Source organism: Micromonas pusilla (genome assembly GCF_000151265.4).
Source record: "Micromonas pusilla CCMP1545 genomic scaffold MICPUCscaffold_17, whole genome shotgun sequence".
Classification (NCBI taxonomy): domain Eukaryota; kingdom Viridiplantae; phylum Chlorophyta; class Mamiellophyceae; order Mamiellales; family Mamiellaceae; genus Micromonas; species Micromonas pusilla.
In genome coordinates this window covers 331120-349410 of record NW_003315898.1, presented here as the reverse complement: position 1 = coordinate 349410, position 18291 = coordinate 331120, and the positions used below count along the sequence as shown (strand labels likewise).

Sequence of the window (18291 nt, the reverse complement as noted above, 5' to 3'; positions counted from 1 at the left end):
ACAGTGACGCCGCGCGCGGGCCGCGACGACGCGACGTCGGCGAAAAGGAAGAGAGATCCATCCCCGCACTAAACGTGATGCCCAATCGTCGATTCGTCCGAAACCAAAGTCGACCCCGTGCGAAAACGATTCATCGCATCGCGCGCGGCTTCATCGGAGTTTTCATCGATCGATAAAAAAAAATTTCCACGCGTCGCTCCGTCAGGTCGAGGTCGTCAATGTCGCGACTCGTCACGATCACGACGCGACTTGAGCGCGAGGTTTTCTCAGATCCTTCCTCGCACGTCGCACGCTCGACGGCGCGGCGCACGTCGACGCCCCGCGCGCAGCTCCGCGACCTCGCCCGCCGCCGCCGCGCTCACAGCGCGCGTCTCGCGTCTCGCGTCCGTCGTCATGCCGCCGACGACGATCCACGTCAAGGCGACGAGCGGAAGCAAGATCACGCTCGACGTCGACCTCTCCGCGACGGTCGCGGATCTCAAGGCGCTCCTCGCGACGCCGTCCAACGCGGACTGCGAGCCGTCGCGGCAGCGTCTGATCTACAAGGGGCACGTCCTGAAGGACGAGAAGAGCCTGGAGAGTTACGGGCTCGCGGCGGATCACACGATCCACCTCGTGAAGGGGCCCGCGCCGGGATCGGGCGCGGCGACGACGACGACGACGATGACGACGACGACGACGACGACGACGCCTTCGCCTTCGCCGCCCGCGCCCGCGCCCGCGCGCGCGGACCCGTTCGGGTTCCTCGGCGCGATGAGCGGCGGCGACCCGTTCGGCGGGATGGGCGCGCTCGGCGGCCTCGGCGGGATGGGCGGCGACATGATGGGCGACGTCGCGGCGATGCAGCGGCGGCTGGCGGAAAACCCGGGCGCGACGGCTGAGCTCTTGAACTCGCCCGCGATACGCTCGTACGTGGACAGCATAACGCAGAACCCGGAGACGTTACGCGCGATGTTTGAGAGCAACCCCCAGATGCGCGCGGTGCTCGAGCAGAACCCAGAGCTGAACCACATGCTCAACGATCCGGAGACGCTGCGAAGGACGTTCGAGATCGCTCGGAACCCGGAGCTGATGCGCGAGCAGATGCGACAGACCGACCGCGCGTTCGCGAACGTCGAGGCGCACCCGGAGGGGTTCAACGCGCTGGCGAGGATGTACCAGGACGTGCAGGAGCCGATGATGGAGGCGATGGCGGGCGCGGGCGGCGGTACAGCTGGCGGCGGCGGGACAGCCGGCGGCGGCGGCGATGATGATAATCCCTTCGCCGCGCTCTTCGCCGGCGGCGGCGGCGCGAACGCCTCGGCGACGGCGTCGGCGACGCCCGCGAGCGGTGGGAGCTTGAACACGACGCCGCTGCCGAATCCATGGGCGCCGGCCGCGGGAGGAGCCGGCGCGGGAGCCGCGGGAGTCGGCGCGGGAGCGGGCGCGGGAGTCGGCGCGGGGGCGAACCCTTTCGGTTCCGCGTTTGGCGGCGGCCTCGGCGGCCTCGGCGGCGGCGGCATGCCGGACATGGCGCAGATGGAACAAATGCTCTCGAACCCCGCGATGCAGAGCATGATGTCCAGCATGATGTCCAACCCCGCGATGATGGAGCAGATGGTGAACAGCGACCCGAGGCTGGCGGCGGCGATGCGCGCGGATCCGTCGTTGCGCGCGCGTTTGACGGATCCCGCGTTCATGCGCGCGATGAGCGACCCCGCGAACGTGCGGGCGATGATGCAGATGCAGCAGGCGATGCGTCAGCTGTCGGGCAGCGGGCTGGGGCCGGACGTGGCGGCGGGGGGCGGCGGGTTCGGCGGCGGGTTCGGCGGCGGGTTCCCGGGCGCGGGCGCGGGCGCGGCGGCGGCGGCGCCGAGCGAACCCCCGGAGACGTTGTACGCCTCGCAGCTCGCGCAGCTGAAGGACATGGGGTTTTTCGACGAGGCGCAGAACATCCGCGCGCTGCAGGCGACGATGGGGAACGTCAGCGCCGCGATCGAGCGGCTCTTGTCGCAGTGACGGACGCGATCGATGCGATGAGAGACGAAACGTTCCGCCGCGCTCTATCATACCGCCTCGCCTCGCCTCCGCCCCGCCCCGCCCTGCCACGCCCCGCTCCTCTTTTCGTCGTCACGCGCGCTTGTGCGCGTACATCATCCCCCGCAGCTTCTTCGCCTCGTGAACCGTTCCCTCCACGAGCCCGAACACGTACGCGCACGTCGGCGCCACCGCCACCGTCGCGACGGGAAGCCACAACAACCGCGTCGGAAACTTAGGCGCGGTCCGTACGAAGCGATGATGTCGGGGCGGAGTTTGAAAGGCGTCAGAAGCGGAGTTGAAAGGCGTCGAGGTGTGTCGGGATTGAAAGCGAGGGACCCTGGGTGGAGAGAGACGACCGCCGGGAAGAAAAGTCCTTAAGGATCGGCGTTCACCACGCCGACGCGGTCGTATGGGAACCAGTGTGAGGAGGACGCGCCTTCGCGTCCGCGTCCGCCGCCGCCGCGCCTCTCTTTCCGAACGCCGCCGCGCGCTTCGCCGCGGCCGCGATCCCCACGCGCTCGATCGCGAACACCCACGCGAGGCCGGCGCACATTGCGAGCGCGAGCGCGAACGAGAACGCGAGCGCGCGGCGTCGCTCTGTTGTCGCGGAGGACGAGGGCCGGGTCCCGGGTCCGACGCCGTCGTTGTCGTTTTTCCCGTCGCTCTTCTCGGGGTGGAGTTGAAAGGCGTCAGATGGAGTTGAAAGGCAACGCGGTCGGGGTTTGAACGCAAGGGATGTGCGGAGAGATGCGCCGGGCATTGTCCTTAAGGATCGGCGTTCACCACGCCATCGGGGTCGTATGGGAACCAGTGTGAGGAGGACGTGCCGACGATCGATCGACCGGCCACGCGCACGCGAGGCCGGAGAGAACGCCGACGATCGCGGTCGCGCCGTCCAGCGCGGCGAGGAACGACGGCGAGATGGCGCCGTAGAACTCCGCGTGCACGGGCTGCGGAGGAGGGGAGGAGGAGGAGGAGGAGGAGGAGGGGGGGTCGGCGACGCGAGACGAGACGGGGCGACGACGGCGACGACGGCGACGGCGACGCGACGACGCACCCCTCGCCATATCGCGACGCGTCGGCTCCCGAGCGCGCGCGCGGCGAGGACGGCGAAGTATCCCCCCGCGACGAGCGCGGCGAGGCCGAACGCGGAGCGCCACAGCGCGGACGCGCGCGCGGCGTCGCGCTCGACGGCGACGACGACAGCCTCCTGCGCGTCGTCGTCGAGGATTTCGCTCGGCGCGCCCGACTGCGGATGCGTCGACGGACGCGCCGACGCTCTGCGGCGCGCGGTCGACATCGCGCGGCGGGGTGTGCGTCGCGCGCGGGTGAGGACGCGACGCGATCGACTCGCGAGGGAGGGAGGGACGAGGCGCGCGCGCGCGCGAAGGCGAACGCGCGAGAAGATGGTTCTGTTGTCATCGCGTACAGTTCGCGATCGTCTCACAAAAGTTTTTCACCCACCCCTCGCTTTCAACATTTGATCGCGCCGTCTTTCAACTGACCGATGAACTTTTGATGAGGAAAGGCACGCGGATATTTAGATATTTGCCACAGGGCGATTCCACAGAGACCTACCCCACAGAGACCTATCGCGAGCGACGACGAACCGCGCGATGTCCGCGAACGCGCTCTCCATCGCGCCTTCCTCGCGCGTCGCCGCGAGCGCGCCTCGCGTCGCGCGACGCGTCGTCCGCGCGGCCTCGAGATCGTCCTCGACGACGACGACGACGGATAAAAAAGCGTCCCAAAAAGCGCGCCGCGGCGCGCGCACGACGCCCGCCGCGACCGCGCGCGCGGAGAACATGGACCAGCACGATCTGTACGCGCTCCTCGGCGTGGAGCCGACCTCGAGCGTGGATGACATCAAGCTCGCGTACAGGGCGGTCATGAAGCGCTGCCATCCCGACGTCGCCGCCGCGTCGATGACGGCGACGGACGCGTCGGATGAGCCCTCCTCCGCCTCCTCCTCCTCCTCCTCCTCCTCCTCCTCCTCCTCCTCCTTCGCGTTCGCCCCCGCGGACGCGACGTTCGACGAGGAGGACCTCCTCGCGTCCACCATCGCGTCCGCCGCCGCCGCGACGACGCGCGAGAGGCTCCACCGCGAGAGAGAGGCCGCGGAGGTGAGCCAACTGCTCAATCGCGCGTGGGAGATCTTGCGCGATCCGCGTAGACGCGCCGCGTACGACAGGTGCGTTCTGTACACTGGTCCCCATACGACCCCGTTCGCGTGGTGAACGCCGTCCCTTGAGGACTTTTCCCGTCGCGTGGTGAACGCCGTCCCTTGAGGACTTCGCCCGTCGCGTGGTGAACGCCGTCCCTTGAGGACTTCGCCCGTCGCGTCTCTCCGCCCATCACCCCACGCTTTCAATCCCGACACACCTCGACGCCTTTCAACTCCCGACTGACGCCTTTGAACTCGTCCCCGACAGCGGCCGCGCGCTATTCGGCGACCTCTCCCTCTTCAGCGACCGCGTCTTCGACGGGACGCCGCTCTCGAAGAACGCGCGGCCGGACATCGACGTCGCGCTGTTCGTAGACGAGGGGCTGTGCATCGGTTGCCGCGCGTGCTATCAGTGCGCGCCCGAGACGTTTTCCATGGACCCCGAGCTCAACGTCGCGCGCGTGTCGACGCAGTGGGCGAACGACGAGATGGCCCTCGAAGACGCCGTGCAGTCGTGCCCGAAGAGCTGCATACACACGGTGAGCCGCGCGGAGCTGCCGATGCTGGAGTGGATCCACGCGAGTCAACCGAAGCAGAGGGTCGTGCCGTGCACGGTGGAGAGTCAGGCGCGTTCATAGTCTGTTTACGCCGGTGAACGCGATTCCTTGATGACTTTCTCTCCCGGCGTGTCTCTCCGCCCGCCCGCCCCCCGCTTTCAACGCCCGCCCGCGACGCCTTTCAACTCCAACTGATGACGCCTTTCGACTCCACCCTCACTCAGAGCGGGAAAGGCCGCGGGCTGGAGGAGTCGCCGTTCAACGCGATGGAGCGGTTCGAGCGTCGACGCGCGGAGCTCCTCCGAGACGCGGAGGCGGACCGCGCGCGGAGGGAGAGGCGCGAGGAAGCCGCCGCGGCGATGGCGCGCGTGAGCAACATCGTGTCGTGGACGGACGCGCTCTTCGGAGGCTCCTCGCGGACGGCCAAGGCGAAGGACGACGACGACGACGCCGCCACGCCGCCGGCGTGCCCGCTGCCCGCGGTGTACGTCAACGCGGAGCTGTTGCGGCTGCCGCCCGCGGCGTCGCGGAAGGAGGGGAACGAAGTCGGAAGCAACGCGTGAGACGGGCGCGAGACGGACGAGGGAGGGGACGTCTGGTATTTTGTTCGACGCAAATGTATGTATTTCTCAGTGCAGTCACGAAAAATTTCCCAGTCCGCGTACGCGAGTACGGAAGTACGCGATTTCCGCGTATGAGCAGCAGTCACGAACGCGAACGGATGAGGTTCCCGACGCTTTAGAAAAAGCGCTGAGAGACCAAACTCGCGTGGTGACGGCGTTCCACGCGCGTCGTCGTCGGCCATTCCGCCGCACGTCGTCTGCCGCCGGCACGCGACGCGACAGTCGAAATGAGCGCCTTATCTCGCGCGAACGTTCTCACGGTGGGTGCGGCGTCGGCGAACGCCGCGCCGGCGACGAAGCGCGCGTGCGTCGCGTCCGCCGCGCGCGTCCCGGCGAGGGCGTCCGTCGCGTTCGGGGATGCGTCGTCGCGTCGCGCGCTCGCGCTCGGCGCGTCTCGATGCCGCGCGCCGCGCGATGCGCAGCGGGGGGGGTTCAACGTCGTCGCGCAGGCTATCAGCGAGGTGCGCGTCCTTCTCGAGAGCCAGCCGTCGACTCGCGCCGCGCGCGCGCTCGTCGCGTCCGTCGCGCGCTCGTCGCGTCCGGCGCGCGGCGTCGCGCGCGGCGTCGATTCTCGCTCGTCAAAACCTAGGGTCTTATCGACACGGCGAAAAGACCCCGGAAATCGCGGCGTGGAGGACGCGCGGGGGCGTCGCCGCCGCGCATCCTCGCGCGCGCGTCTCCGACGCGCGCCGCGACGCGCGAGCGCCCTTCGCCCGGGGTCGGGCGCGCGCGGGCGGTGCGGTGCCGCCGCCGCCCGCGCGTCGTCGCGCCCGAAAATCGCGTCGCGTCTTTCGTCGCGAAGACACGTCCTCGCGGGGAGGGCCATTTATCCATCATCATCATCATCGTCGTCGTCCTCGTCCTCGCGCCTCTCAGCGAACCCCCCGCTGACCCCTCCCCCTCCCCCCCCACCGCTCATCCCCCAACCCACAAAACAAACCAGCCGCCCACGGAAGCGGCGCCCGAGGCGACGAACGACGCGTCCGGCGACGAGAGCGAGGCGGTCTGCTACCTCAACGGCGTCCACATGTCGCCCTACAAGGTCAGACGCGTCCTGGACGTCATCCGCGGGAAATCGTACGAGGAGTGCCTCATCATGCTCGAGTTCATGCCGTACCGCGCGTGCGAGCCGGTGTTGAACGCGCTGTTCAGCGCGGCGTCGAACGCGAAGAATAACCTGGGGATGAACAAGGCGAAGCTGTACGTCAGCGAGACGTACGCGGACGGCGCGGGGACGATGAAGCGGTTTCACCCGCGCGCGCAGGGGCGGCCGTTTCCGATTCGCAAGCGCACGTGCAACATCACGCTCAAGATGAAGGAGCGCTAGATTCTTTGCTTTTGCCACCCGGAGGGGGTCCCTTAGGGGCCCGGCGCGAATGATTGTTTAATACGACGGCGAATAAATGATTGTTTACTTCATCCTCGCGTCTCGCGCCGCGCTCCTATGTATTTAGTCTACGTGTCTTTCTTCGCGAGCTCGCGCGTCCGATCTCTGCTCTCATCACCACTGCACGAGATAGATCTCTCCTCGACCGTCTCGCGTCTCTTCTCCCTCCCCGCGCGATTCGATTCGATTCTCCTCGCTCCTCACTTCCCCCCCTTCGCCTTCTTGTTCGCGTTCGACCACATCGACCCGCCGCCCCGTCCGCCTCCTCCGCCCTTCCCGCCCTCGTCGCCCTTCCCGCCCTCGCGCCGCGCGATGGCGACGTCGATGTCGTCCTTGCTCTGCACCGCGTTCATGGTGTACGCGTACACGCCGCCGGCGAAGCACAGCAACGAGCCCGCGATGACGTAGTTCCCCGTCGCGCGCTTCTTCGCCCAGTGCGACGGCGGGAGGGCGTCCAGGCGCGTCATGCTCGCGCGTCGCGCGGTGTGACGTCGACGCGCGCGAAGAAATGATAGATTTCTCGAAGAGGCGGGCTCTTGAGACTGAAAATCTCACTGTGTGACGACGCGACGGAGGAAGAGGAACGGGAGAGAGAGAGCCCTCCGCGGGTCACAACGTCTACGCTATGAACGAACGCTACGATTCTCTCTCTCTCTCTCTCTCTCTCGCCGCGCTCGCGACGACGGCGCCTACCGCCGCGGAAGAAACGATCAGAGTACTAGCATCATTCGAGTCGTCATGTCAGCGCCCGGGGGCGGATCGGAAGACCGTCGTGAAACAGAATGAGATTTTCGTCACTTCGCGCGCCTCCGCGGCGGTCGTCGTCGCGCAGCGGCGGAGATGGCCTCGGCCGTTCGTCCTGCGGGAACGAGGGGGAGACGTGAGCGCGCGCGCGAGGGGGGGAGGGGGGAGCTGACCGACGCGGACGCGGACGCGGACGACTGACTGAACCGAACGACCCGAGCCGCCAGCTGGCACCGCGTGTGCCCGCCCACCCGTCGACTTCAAAGCCTCTAGACCGCGGCGCGTCGCCGCACGTTTCGTGCCAAGCCAGACAGCGAATGTCAACGCGCCGTGAGGATAGGTTCACCCGTGATGACACGGCTTCCTCGGGCGCGTCTTGCGTTTACACCTATCGAAGGTTTCATCCTCGGCTTCGAAGCGGCGGGCGCGCGCGCAGCCGGCGCGGGCGGAAAAATCGAGTCGTTCAAAGCCAAACCCAAACCGCGTCCGTCGATCGATCGCTCGGTGGAAGAAGAAGTCGTTTTGTGGTTGAGTATGCGCACAGGCTCAGCCTACTAACAAACAGCCTCGAGTGTTGTCGTCACAGCGATCGAAACGAAACCCTAAATGATCAAACGGAAACGAACGACGGCGGACTCTCCGCGCCGTTTCCAAGCCGATCCGCATCGAGGCGCGAGTAGTAAGCAAGCGTCTCGCGGGCGACCAAAATAAGCGCGCTCGTTCTGCGGGCCGAAGAACGCCGCGTTATGGAACGGGAATCCACGCGCAGCTGCCTGATGTAACAGCCCGGGGTCGACGGTCGGGTCGGGTCGGGTCGGTCGAGGTCGGCGGTCGTTCCCGGGGCGCACCGGCGTCGAGCCCTGCGCGCGAGGGGGAGAGAAGAGAGCGTCGGCGTCGTGAGAATCGAATCGAATCGAATCGAACGCTTTCGGAAGGAAGTGTGCGCCGTCAAATCGTCGCGATACGCCGTGAGCGTAGGCGCGCGCGATAGCGAGACGTCGCGTTCGCCCTCGTCGGGTTTTCGAAGTCCGACTAAGACTTAGCTTTCGCTTCTAGGGAACGGGGCGAGCGAACACGGACGAGTTCGGCGCCCAACTAGAAGAAGCGCCGCGGCGGGGCGAGCCGCGTCGAAAAAAAAACAAACGAGACGACTCGACTCGACTCGACTCGACGGGCGAAGCGCTTCGATGAATGGATCGGTGTCAGGATGTCTAGTCCCGAAAACTTGATGTATCGGCACCGCGCCAGGGCGAATACAAAACACGGACCAAGTATGTCGTCATGTCCAAACGAAGGCCGAGCCTCGCGAGAAAAAAAACCATAAAAGCGCGAGCGCGAAAAACAAACAAACGCAACCGGCGCGGCGTCGTCCAAACGAACGAAACGGAACGGAACGGCGCTCGCGAGGATCAGTTAAAACTGGCAAGTTTATCCTCCGGCGTGGAGGTGGCCTTGTTAGTCTCAGCGTCGATCGATTGGGGAAAGAGTGTCCTCATTTCCTCGCGAGCGGCGTCGCCGTCGTCGGTTCGTTCGTTCGTTCGAAGAGCCGCGCGCGAACCGACCGGGCGGAACGGAACGGCGACGGACGCGCGGGGGGGGCGCGGTGCGAACCTCACGGCGTGCCGCGGCGGCGTGCGCCGCACGTCGTCGACGTCGTCGACGTTCGGTCGGTCGGTCGGTCGTCGCGAGACGGAACGACGATTCCCGGCTGCTCTTCGGAGGAGCGAGCGCCTGCCTGCGGACGCGGAGAGAAAAAAGAGCGAACGGAGCGCGTGAGTTGCATTGTGTAGCGTTAGGTTTGCCGCGACGGACGCGACGCGGGACGGGACGAGCGAGGACGCGCGGCGGGCGGGAGACGCCGTCTGCTCAGGCGATTGTGAGATGGAACAAGTTCTCTTCAGCGCCCGAGGGCTCGAAGCGAGCTGGGTTAATAGCGGTTCTTTCCTCATCGCAGACGGCGGGTCGCGGGGGCGAGCAGGCGAGAAGAGCGACGACGCCGGCGGTGCGAGAGAATGGGATCGGGGCGCGAACGCGCGCGCGGGCGTCTTCTTCTCGGGTACGCGCGGTCGGAGAACAGAAATAATGTTGCAATCAGCAGAAAAACCAACGAGGCGTTTAGTAAGACTGGGGCGGCAATCGGTGTCGTCACTCCGCGCGAGAAGAAGAAGAAGCCATTGCGCGCGCGTCTCAGACGGACGGACGGAGGCGAGATTCATTCGGCCGCGATCGATTCGTTCGATTCCACGGCGGCGGCAGCGCGAGCGCACCTCACGATCGGGCGGGGGTCGCGGATCGGCGACGCGCGCGGCGTCGCGGTCGCGTCGCGATCATCGCGGCGCGTGCATCGCGGACGATCCGATCCGATCGAGACGCGGCGACGAAACCCGTCGGGTCCGCGTCGCGCGGAAGGGGACTGCGGCCGCCGCCGATTCATCGAACTAACTCGGTTTCTCGGCGAGCGCGCGGTCGGTGCGCCTTGAGAGCTTCATCAACCTCTGCTGAGCAACTAATAAAAGTTTTACTACACGTACCGGCGCGACCGACTCCGCGCCTCTCGCGCCCCTCGCGCCGCCCCTCAAATCACCGTCAGCGTCTCCTCCTCCCCGTACCCGGCGTCGCGCTTGTGCGCCTGGAACAGCGCGCGCACCGCCTCCACGTACTCCGCGTGCACCTCGTCCACGCGCGCCTCGCTCGGGTCCTCGCCCGCCGGCGGCTGCGCGAGAGAGGGTGGGTATTTTCCCATGCGACGCGACGTCGGGGCGGAGTTCGGAGGCGCGTCAGTCGGAGTCGAAAGGCGTCAGGTGGAGTTGAAAGGCGTCATAGGGTCGGAGATTGAAAGCGAGGGGTGGGCGGGGAGAGACGACGGCAAAAGTCCTTAAGGAACGGCGTTCACCACGCCAACGCGGTCGTATGGGAACCAGTGCGAAAAGAAACAGACCCACCTTGTGCTTCTTCGTGTCGATGGGCGCGCCGAACACCACCGTCTGCCTCGCCGCGTACGGGTACCACGTGAACCACCGCCCCCAGAACACGATCAGTGGTATCTTCCACGTCCGCAGCAGCCAGTCCCGCAGCGGCGCCGGGACGTTCAGGCGCCGGTAACACCGCTTCTCGCCGAAGACGAACACGGGCACCAACGCCGCGCCGTGCGCGATGGCGAGCTTGACGAACCCTCTCCGCTTGCTCAGGTACACCTTCGTCTCCGAGCTGTTCGGGTCCGTGCTGAAGATCTCTCGGCTCCCTCCCGGGTACACCGCGACGCTGCAGTCGTCGTCGAGGACGCGCGACGCGGTCGTTCGCCCCGCGTCCACGGCGCCCATCCAAAGGCAGATCTCTCGACACCCGGGGACTGCATGATGAACGAGGGCAAATGAGGGCGCGACACGTCAGCGCGGGCCGCGTTCACGAAGCTGACGTGTCGCGACGCGTCGGGATCGAGACCGAGGGGCGCGCGGGCGGAGAGATGCGCCGGGAAAAGTCCTTAAGGAACGGCGTTCACCACGCCGACGCGGTCGTATGGGGACCAGTGTGAGATAGAACGCGCCTTTGAACATCGGGCTCGCCGCGAGCACGCGGAACGGGACGCCGGGGAAGAGGAGCTCCCACACGCCGCCGTAGATCATGATCCGCGATAGGATCAAGATGCCTGTATTCGGCGGGCGGCGTGGGAAGGGAGGGGAAGGACGGAGAGGCACGATGAATGAGACGTGATGAGGCTGACGTGAGTCCTTAAGGAACGGCGTTCACCGCGCCGACGCGGTCGTATGGGGACCAGTGAATCAGTCGGCGTCGGATGGGATCGGATCGTGGATCGGATCGCGAGACGACGACGGACGGGACGCACCGTGCGGGTGCCACCCGAAGACGTATTTCTCGCTCGCGTCCAGCGCCCTCGTGCGTATCAACCTCGCCGGGAAGTAGCTCTGCGTCAGGTTCCACACCGGGTGCGCGCGAAACGCGTGCCACGGCCGCCCCGAGCGCAGCTCCGAACCGTCCCAGAACGATTTTTGGTAGAGCACGAGCCCGACCGCGAGCGCCGCCTTCACCGCGGTCAACTCGATGAACGCGCACGCGAGCGCGGAGGCGACGAAGCCGTAGAAGATGTAATGCGCGAGGAGGAACCCCCACGTCGTCTGCGCGAGGTTCCAGAGCGTCCACGGCGGCGTGGGCGCGAAGTTAATCTCGAGGTAGTCTCCGTCGTCGGCACCGCTCTCATCATTCGACGCGCACGGCGCGTCGGATCGTCGCGATCCGGACGGCGACGGCGACGCGGCGGCGTCGCCGTCGCTCGAGGGCGTCCGCGAGACGCGCACGAGACCCAAGCGCTCGATGCGATCCACGAACAGCGCGTTGACGCGAGCCAGCGCCATGGCCGCCGGCGTCGCGCGCGCGCGCGGGAGTAGCGCGCTGAGGTGGCTGCTTGTCCGACGTGGCGTGGCCCGCGTGTCCGAACCACGTTGATGAGAAGTTTTCCTCGACGCGAACGACAAAGCCACGACAGTCTCGCCGCCGCCGCGCCGGCGACGTCCCCCACCCCCCCCCTCAACTCCTCCTCCGTACGTCGATGCAAGGCTGGGACGCGGTCAAGGCTGCGCTGAACCCGTTCGCCATCGGTCGACGCCGGCGGGTCCCCCCGGGCGCGGGGCCCGGCCGCGTGCTCGTCTTTGCCGTGGACGGGTCGAGTGAAAGTGAAGACGCCGTGCGGTTCGGGCTCGACAACGTCGCGCGCGCGAACGATACGTGCGCGTTCGCGTGCGCGTACAAGAGGGCGCCGCGCGGCGCGCGCGCGATGGACCCGAGCGGTCTCACAGCGCTCGAGGGGACCGTGGACCAGGTGAGGTGCGTTCTATACACTGGTCCCCATACGACCGCGTTCGCGTTGTGAACGCCGATCCTTAAGGACTTTACCCGGCGTGTCTCTCCGCCCACCCCTCGCTTTCATTCCCCCTCGACGCCTTTCAACGCCAACTGACGCATTTGAACTCCACCCCGCCATTCGCTTGTAAGAACGACCCTGAGAAGAGAGAGCGTTCTCTCGGCGTTCTGGACGACTCTGCGTTTCGTTGACGCGACCGCCCTTCACCGCCGCGCGCAGGATCAGCGCGAGCTTCGACTCGCCGCGGAGAAGATCGACCGCGAGCGGTGCGAGAAGGCGACGACGCGCGCGGCGGAGGACGCGCGTCTCGTCGGCGTCGCGGGCGTCTTCTCGGACGTCCTCGCGTCCGAGGACTGCGGCAACGCGCCTCTCCGCGAGACGTTGTCTCGGTATTGCGCGAGCAGAGCCGCGGACATCGTGGTCGTCGGCAGCCGCGGGTTCGGGAGCATCCACCGCGCGGCGCTGCACATCGCCGGGTTCGGGAGCGTGAGCGAGCACCTCATGCGGCACGGGACGTGGGCGACGCTGCTGGTGAAGCGCGCGGGGGAGGTCGTCGACGTCGACGGAAAGGCGAATTCGGCGAAGTCCGCGAAGTCGGCGGCGAAGGAGGAGGTGGACACCGTCGGCGTCGGGTCCGCGGACGAGCGAAAGATGAAGCCGACGAACGACGACGGCGGCGGCGGCGGCGGCGGCGCGAGAGACGCGAAGTGATGAGATGCATAGCGCTGCTAGACCTACGGTACCGCGAGCGACAAAGTCTTAATAACCTTGGTACTCGGCTACGCCTACCCGGTCCAACCTCCGAACGACTTCGCCGGGGGACCTTTCCCGCGCCCCGCGCCGTCCCTCGACGCCCTGATCGCCGCCCTGACCGCGTTCACGCCGCCGCGTCGGAGCCGCGGCGGTGGCTTGGAGCCCCCCACCGCGTGAATCCCGTCGTCGCGGTCGGGCTCGTCCTCCTCCGACGACGACTCGCCGCCGCCGCCGCCGCCGTTCGCCGTCGTCCCGCGCGGGTCCTCCGCGGCGATTCGCGCGACGCGAACCGCCGCGGACGCGTCGACGTCGACGTGTCCGTACCCGCCCTGGACGTTCGCGAACGCGGGCGGGGCTTCGGGGGAACCGAACACGAACCCTCCCGCGCCGCCGTCGCCGCGGTCGTCGCGTTCGAACAACGCGTTATCCTTCCACCCGCCGCCGCCGCCGCCGCCGTCCGCCGCGCCGTCGAACGCGCCCGTCAGGTCGTTCGCGTCGTCGTCCCGCGACGAGCCGCCGCCGCTGCTCCCGCTCGTCCGCGCGCGCGTCGCGAGGTGCTTCGTCGTGAACTCGGACGCGAGCGGCTGCTTCTTCGCGGGCGCCGGCGACGACCCGGCGACGTCGTCTTTCCGTCGGAACATCTCGCGCGACGGAACGCCGCCGTGCTCTTTCGACGCCGCGTCGCCCCCCATCTCGACGTCGTCGCCCTTGTCGCCGCCCTTGTTGCCGCCGCCTCCAAAAAACGAAAACGCCTGAACGTCGTCCGTTTTCAGCTTCTTATACGTCGTCTTCTCCACCCTCCTCCTCCCAACGCACAGCCAATACAAAAACGCCGCGCCCATCAACGCGCCGCCCGTCGCCGCCGCGTTCCTCACCGCGCCGTCCTTCGCCCTCTCCGACACCTCCTCCATTCCCATCAGCTGCGTCTCCGTCCCGGGCGGCGGCCACGGCGCGGGCGGCGGCGGCGGCGATATCGTGGAGGGGTCGATCGTCCCCGGCGGCGGCGGAAGGAACCTTGGTCGAGAGTCCATCCAAAGCAACGAACGTCGGGGTGGAGTTGAAAGGCGTCAGAAGCGGAGTTGAAAGGCGTCGAGGGCGGGCGTTGAAACCGAGGGACCCTGGGCGGAGAGCGACGACGGGAAGTAAAGTCCTTAAGGATCGGCGTTCACCACGCGAACGCGGTCGTATGGGGACCAGTGTGATACTAGAACGAACCCGGCTCTCGAGACGCTCCCGTCTCCGCCGGCGAGGTACCGCGTCGACGCGCTCAGGTCGCCGTAGCTGTCGTCCATGTCGTCCGTGACGTACGGCGTGACGTACGCCGCGCCGTTGATGCCGACGTACACGTCCGCGTACTCCTCGGATCGTCCCACGACGTTCCCGCTGAACGTGGAGTCTCTCACGACGGCCGAACCCGCGTCGGCGTAGATCGTTCCCAATCCGCCCGCGACGTTGTCACTAAACTCGCACTCGCGCACCTCCGCGACGCCGCTCATCTTGATCGCGCCGCCGTCCCCGGACGCGACGTTGCTCGTGAACGCGCAGTTCGTGAAGAGCGCGTCGCCGTACTCCACCGCGACGGCGCCGCCGCCGCTCGGGCCGTCGACGGAGGCTGAAAGGTGTCAGTTGGAGTTGAAAGGCGTCGAGGGCGGGGATTGTGAGCGAGAGGTGGGCGGAGAGACACGCCGGCAAAAGTCCTTAAGGATCGGCGTTCACCACGCGAACGCGGTCGTATGGGAACCAGTGTGAGGAGAACGCACCAACGTTGGAGACGAACGAGCAGTCGCTCGCGACGAGCGTCCCCCAAACGAACACCGCCCCGCCGTCCGCCCACGGCGACGATTGTCCCGCCGCGCCTCGCGTCAAAACCAAGTTCTCTAGCGTCAGCGACGCGCGCGTGTTGACGGAGACGTGCCGCGACGCCCCCGCGCCGTCCAGCGTGCACTTCGCGGTGCCGTCGTCGCCGCAGCGGCCGACGATTATCCGCGTCGTGTTCCCCGCGACGGACGGCAGCTCGCGGTCGTCCAGGAGGATATCCGACGTGAGGTAGATCTTCAGCGACGACGCGCTCGACTCGAGGTGCGCGCGGAGCTCCGCGAGCGTCGCCGCGGCGACGCCGTCGCTCGGGACCGAAGACGCGAGGAGTCGTCGCGCGCGGCGTCGTGAGGCCGCGGGGGGGAGATTTATCATCGCTCGTCGATCGTTCGCGACGCGCGACGCGGACGCGCCGCCGCGCGCGGACGACGACGCGAGGAGCGTCGCGCACGCGAGCGCGAGCGCGGGGAGGAGGAGGCGCGCGGAGAAGAGGCGGCGGCGCCGCCCCTTCCCGTCGCGCGACCGCATGGCGTCCCCACCTCGCGCGCGTCGCGTCGTCTGACGAAGCGAGCGTTGGACCTCGTCAGTTCATCAACGTCTCCCTGAAGACGCATGCATGTCAGATCCACGAACGCGCGCCATCACTCCCGCGGGCGCCGCCGGCCTGCCCGCGCGCGGCGGCACCGACCGCCTCTCGAGGACGCGATGGGCGGCTACGTCCCGCCGCACCTCCGCGGCGGCGACCGCGGCGGCGAGAGAGGCGGCGGACGCCGCGGCGGACCGACGACGCGGACGACGACGACGCGTCATCATCATCATCCCGACGCCGGCGTCGCGCCGTCCGCCGCGGTCGCGGACGCGCTCAGGACGAAGGACGCGACGGAGAAGAGGCTGAGCAAGGACGGCGCGGCGTACGCCGCGACCGCGTGCGACGCGTTCGAGCGCGTCGCGCGCGTCCTCGAGGAGGACGTCGCGCGCGCCGACGCCGACGCCGACGCCGACCGAGAGATCTCGGGTCATCGGAAGAAGCGCGCGCGAGACGCGCGCCTCGCGCTCGCGGAGACGCTCCGCGCGTCCGCGTCCGCGCGCGCGCTCGCGTCGCGCCGCGGCGCGCTCTCGCCGGAGCTGCGACGCGCGGAGAGCGAGGCGGCGGTCATCGCGGCGGCGGCGTACGAGCGGTCGACGGAGACGTTCGCACAGCTGTGCGCGGCGACCGAGCGCGACGCGACGGATGCGGCGACCGATGACGCGAAGGACGCGAGAGAGACGATGGTCGTCGCCGTGAACGGGCTCGCGTGCGCGCTCGCGGCGTGGGGCGACCTCCTCGCCGCGGATGACCCGAGCGGCGCGGAGATCCTCGCGCGCGCGTGCGCCGCGTACGAGCGCGCGCTGGAGTTGGAGAGGGACGCGGGCGCAGCCGGCGGCGGTACAGCTGGCGGCGGCGGCGGCGATCCGGGCGAGGTGCTCGAGGCGTGCTGGAACCTCGCGGACGCGCGCGTTAAGCTCGGCGAGGCGCGCGCGGCGATCGAAGACGCGCGCGACGCGTCCTCGAACTCGACGATCGATGTTCTCCTTCGAGACGAGACGGTCGCGAGGAAGCGAATCGACGACGTCTTCGCGTCGGCGTCTGCCGCGTTCGAGGACGCGACGTCGCTCGCCGACGCCGCCGCTGGGGACGATCTCGGCGGGCTGCTTCACGACTGGGGATGCGGTCTGCTCTCCCGCGCGGACAGTCTCGCGGCGGGGGCGATGCGGGTAGCGAAGAAAGTAACGGATGTAGGCGGGGCGTTACCGACGTTGTGTGTCGAGCTCGCGACCGCAGCGCACGGCGTCCTCGCCGCCGCGGAGGAGAAACTTCGGACGTCGGCGTCGTTTACCCCCGGGGCGATCGCGGTGTGTAACACCCTCGGGGAGACGTACCAGAGCCGCGCGGAACTCATTCGGCACACGGGGGTATTACCTGGGAACGCCGGCGGCGGCGTTGTGGTGGCGGGCCCCACGATACGCGAACGAAGAACGCACGCGGAGGGGCCGTTACTGATGGCGTTGGACGCTCGCGGCGGCGGCTTCGGCGCCGCAGCGGCTTTGTCGTCGTCCGACCGCGACGCGCTGACCGGCGCGGGAGAGGCGCACCTCGAGCTCGGGAGGATCGCGAAGGCGTGCGGGGACGACGGCGCCGCGGCGGCGCGGTTCGCGGACGCGTGGGGGTGTTACAGGAGGGTGTTAGAGATGGCCGCGGCCGACGGCGGCGGCGGCGGCGGCGGCGACGAGGGCGTCAAAAGCTCCGAGCGGCTCGGCGTGTGTTACAACGGCGCGTGCGCGGCGTACCTCGCCGGTGACGTCCATACCGCGGGGATGTTGCTGTCGCAAGTGCTCGCGTGCGGCGGGACGACGCCGGAGGGGATATCGAGCGACGAAGACCTCGCGGGGATGCCGGCGGCGGCGTGGGGAGGGTCGTCGTATTAGACAGTCTCTAGTCAACTTGCATCGCTTTCCCCAAACGAATGATGTTTTTCGCTGCCTCAGTGTAGCCCTGCTCCGCAGCCTTCCCGTACAATTTGAGCGCCTCGGGGATGTCCTTCTTCATGCCTTTACCTTTCTCGTAGCAGGCCCCGAGGTTGTGTTGGCCGTACATCTCGCCTTGAGCGGCCGCTTTTTTGTACCACTTGACCGCCTCTTCGTGTCGTCCCTTGCCGTAGAGGATGACGCCGGCCTGGTTTTGTGCTGTGGCGAAACCCTTCTTGGCCGACTTTGTGAACCATTTCAGCGCCGTGTCGATGTTTCGCTCCACGCCGTGGCCGTTTCTGTAGTACATTCCAATGTTATACTTAGAACACTTTTCGCCCTGACGCGCTGCCTTCATGAACCACTCGAGCGCCTTGTCGTAACGCTTCGCGCGGTTGTAGAAAAAACCGAGGTAGCACTGGCTAGTCCGATTGGACAAGTCATCCCCCGCCTGTGCGAGAAGGCCGTGAAAGCGCGTCTCGGGCAGATCAAGCACGCCTTCGATCCCAAGGACGTAGTCGCACGTCGTGTTCCACGTATTATCCTCGTTCAACTTGACCGGACACCCCGTGAAGTCGAGCGAGGCCGGCAGCGAAGACGCGAACTTTGAAGCCTTCCTCCACGCCGTGTTCACCTGCGCGAGGGCGACGCGCGTTCGGACGTCACTCACGTGCGATAAGACGACGCTCGCGAGCTGCTCGTTCGCATCGAACGTCGGGGGCGTCTGCGTCTCCGCGTGCGCCGCGATCGTCGCTTTCGCGGCGTCGAGCTCCGACCTCGTGGCTTTGAGCAGTTTTTCGAGTTCGCCGACGCGCGCTGCGACGACGCCGACGCTCGGTGCGCTGTCG

At 67.6% G+C, this 18291-nt stretch overlaps 13 protein-coding genes across 13 annotated transcripts; 7 read left to right on the top strand and 6 right to left on the bottom strand.

Moving 5' to 3' along the window:
- Positions 1-279: 279 nt before the first annotated feature.
- MICPUCDRAFT_30357 (uncharacterized protein) lies at positions 280-2038 on the top strand. The gene is made up of 2 exons (XM_003064507.1): positions 280-1043; positions 1692-2038. Exons 1-2 carry the CDS (start codon positions 394-396, stop codon positions 1996-1998), a joined length of 957 nt encoding a protein of 318 aa, XP_003064553.1. The 5' UTR covers positions 280-393; the 3' UTR covers positions 1999-2038.
- A 369-nt stretch (positions 2039-2407) lies between these two features.
- Positions 2408-3319, bottom strand: MICPUCDRAFT_54357 (uncharacterized protein; the record flags this gene model as incomplete). Its single annotated transcript, XM_003064343.1, has 1 exon — positions 2408-3319. One exon carries the CDS (start codon positions 3317-3319, stop codon positions 2408-2410), a length of 912 nt encoding a protein of 303 aa, XP_003064389.1.
- Positions 3320-4548: 1229 nt separating this feature from the next.
- MICPUCDRAFT_9035 (uncharacterized protein) lies at positions 4549-4752 on the top strand (the record flags this gene model as incomplete). The annotated part of the gene is made up of 1 exon (XM_003064506.1): positions 4549-4752. A coding segment is annotated over one exon (204 nt), but the record flags the coding sequence as incomplete, so codon positions are not given.
- A 254-nt stretch (positions 4753-5006) lies between these two features.
- Positions 5007-5303, top strand: MICPUCDRAFT_54355 (uncharacterized protein; the record flags this gene model as incomplete). The annotated part of the gene is made up of 1 exon (XM_003064505.1): positions 5007-5303. The coding sequence occupies one exon, from the start codon at positions 5007-5009 to the stop codon at positions 5301-5303; it is 297 nt and encodes a 98-aa protein (XP_003064551.1).
- A 250-nt stretch (positions 5304-5553) lies between these two features.
- MICPUCDRAFT_30355 (uncharacterized protein) lies at positions 5554-6780 on the top strand. The gene is made up of 2 exons (XM_003064504.1): positions 5554-5824; positions 6307-6780. The coding sequence occupies exons 1-2, from the start codon at positions 5591-5593 to the stop codon at positions 6688-6690; spliced, it is 618 nt and encodes a 205-aa protein (XP_003064550.1). The 5' UTR covers positions 5554-5590; the 3' UTR covers positions 6691-6780.
- A 170-nt stretch (positions 6781-6950) lies between these two features.
- On the bottom strand, positions 6951-7217 carry MICPUCDRAFT_54353 (uncharacterized protein; the record flags this gene model as incomplete). Its single annotated transcript, XM_003064342.1, has 1 exon — positions 6951-7217. The coding sequence occupies one exon, from the start codon at positions 7215-7217 to the stop codon at positions 6951-6953; it is 267 nt and encodes an 88-aa protein (XP_003064388.1).
- Positions 7218-8903: 1686 nt separating this feature from the next.
- On the bottom strand, positions 8904-9443 carry MICPUCDRAFT_54352 (uncharacterized protein; the record flags this gene model as incomplete). Its single annotated transcript, XM_003064341.1, has 1 exon — positions 8904-9443. The coding sequence occupies one exon, from the start codon at positions 9441-9443 to the stop codon at positions 8904-8906; it is 540 nt and encodes a 179-aa protein (XP_003064387.1).
- Positions 9444-10069: 626 nt separating this feature from the next.
- Positions 10070-11864, bottom strand: MICPUCDRAFT_43472 (uncharacterized protein; the record flags this gene model as incomplete). The annotated part of the gene is made up of 3 exons (XM_003064340.1): positions 10070-10207; positions 10437-10843; positions 11339-11864. 3 exons carry the CDS (start codon positions 11862-11864, stop codon positions 10070-10072), a joined length of 1071 nt encoding a protein of 356 aa, XP_003064386.1.
- A 194-nt stretch (positions 11865-12058) lies between these two features.
- MICPUCDRAFT_54350 (uncharacterized protein) lies at positions 12059-13081 on the top strand (the record flags this gene model as incomplete). The annotated part of the gene is made up of 2 exons (XM_003064503.1): positions 12059-12333; positions 12502-13081. The coding sequence occupies 2 exons, from the start codon at positions 12059-12061 to the stop codon at positions 13079-13081; spliced, it is 855 nt and encodes a 284-aa protein (XP_003064549.1).
- On the top strand, positions 13081-14184 carry MICPUCDRAFT_66568 (uncharacterized protein; the record flags this gene model as incomplete). The annotated part of the gene is made up of 1 exon (XM_003064502.1): positions 13081-14184. One exon carries the CDS (start codon positions 13081-13083, stop codon positions 14182-14184), a length of 1104 nt encoding a protein of 367 aa, XP_003064548.1.
- A 90-nt stretch (positions 14185-14274) lies between these two features.
- MICPUCDRAFT_54348 (uncharacterized protein) lies at positions 14275-15466 on the bottom strand (the record flags this gene model as incomplete). The annotated part of the gene is made up of 2 exons (XM_003064339.1): positions 14275-14735; positions 14884-15466. 2 exons carry the CDS (start codon positions 15464-15466, stop codon positions 14275-14277), a joined length of 1044 nt encoding a protein of 347 aa, XP_003064385.1.
- Positions 15467-15643: 177 nt separating this feature from the next.
- Positions 15644-17404, top strand: MICPUCDRAFT_43470 (uncharacterized protein; the record flags this gene model as incomplete). The annotated part of the gene is made up of 1 exon (XM_003064501.1): positions 15644-17404. The coding sequence occupies one exon, from the start codon at positions 15644-15646 to the stop codon at positions 17402-17404; it is 1761 nt and encodes a 586-aa protein (XP_003064547.1).
- A 7-nt stretch (positions 17405-17411) lies between these two features.
- MICPUCDRAFT_23467 (uncharacterized protein) lies at positions 17412-17816 on the bottom strand (the record flags this gene model as incomplete). The annotated part of the gene is made up of 1 exon (XM_003064338.1): positions 17412-17816. A coding segment is annotated over one exon (405 nt), but the record flags the coding sequence as incomplete, so codon positions are not given.
- Positions 17817-18291: the final 475 nt, after the last annotated feature.

Bases quoted from the DNA above. Each gene is read 5' to 3' on its own strand.
- MICPUCDRAFT_30357 (XM_003064507.1), top strand. From the start codon at position 394: ATGCCGCCGACGACGATCCACGTCAAGGCGACGAGCGGAAGCAAGATC. The intron at 1,044-1,691 runs GTTCGAGATCGC...GCGCGCGATGAG, and splicing joins CCGGAGACGCTGCGAAGGAC to CGACCCCGCGAACGTGCGGG.
- MICPUCDRAFT_30355 (XM_003064504.1), top strand. From the start codon at position 5,591: ATGAGCGCCTTATCTCGCGCGAACGTTCTCACGGTGGGTGCGGCGTCG. The intron at 5,825-6,306 runs GTGCGCGTCCTT...AAAACAAACCAG, and splicing joins TCGCGCAGGCTATCAGCGAG to CCGCCCACGGAAGCGGCGCC.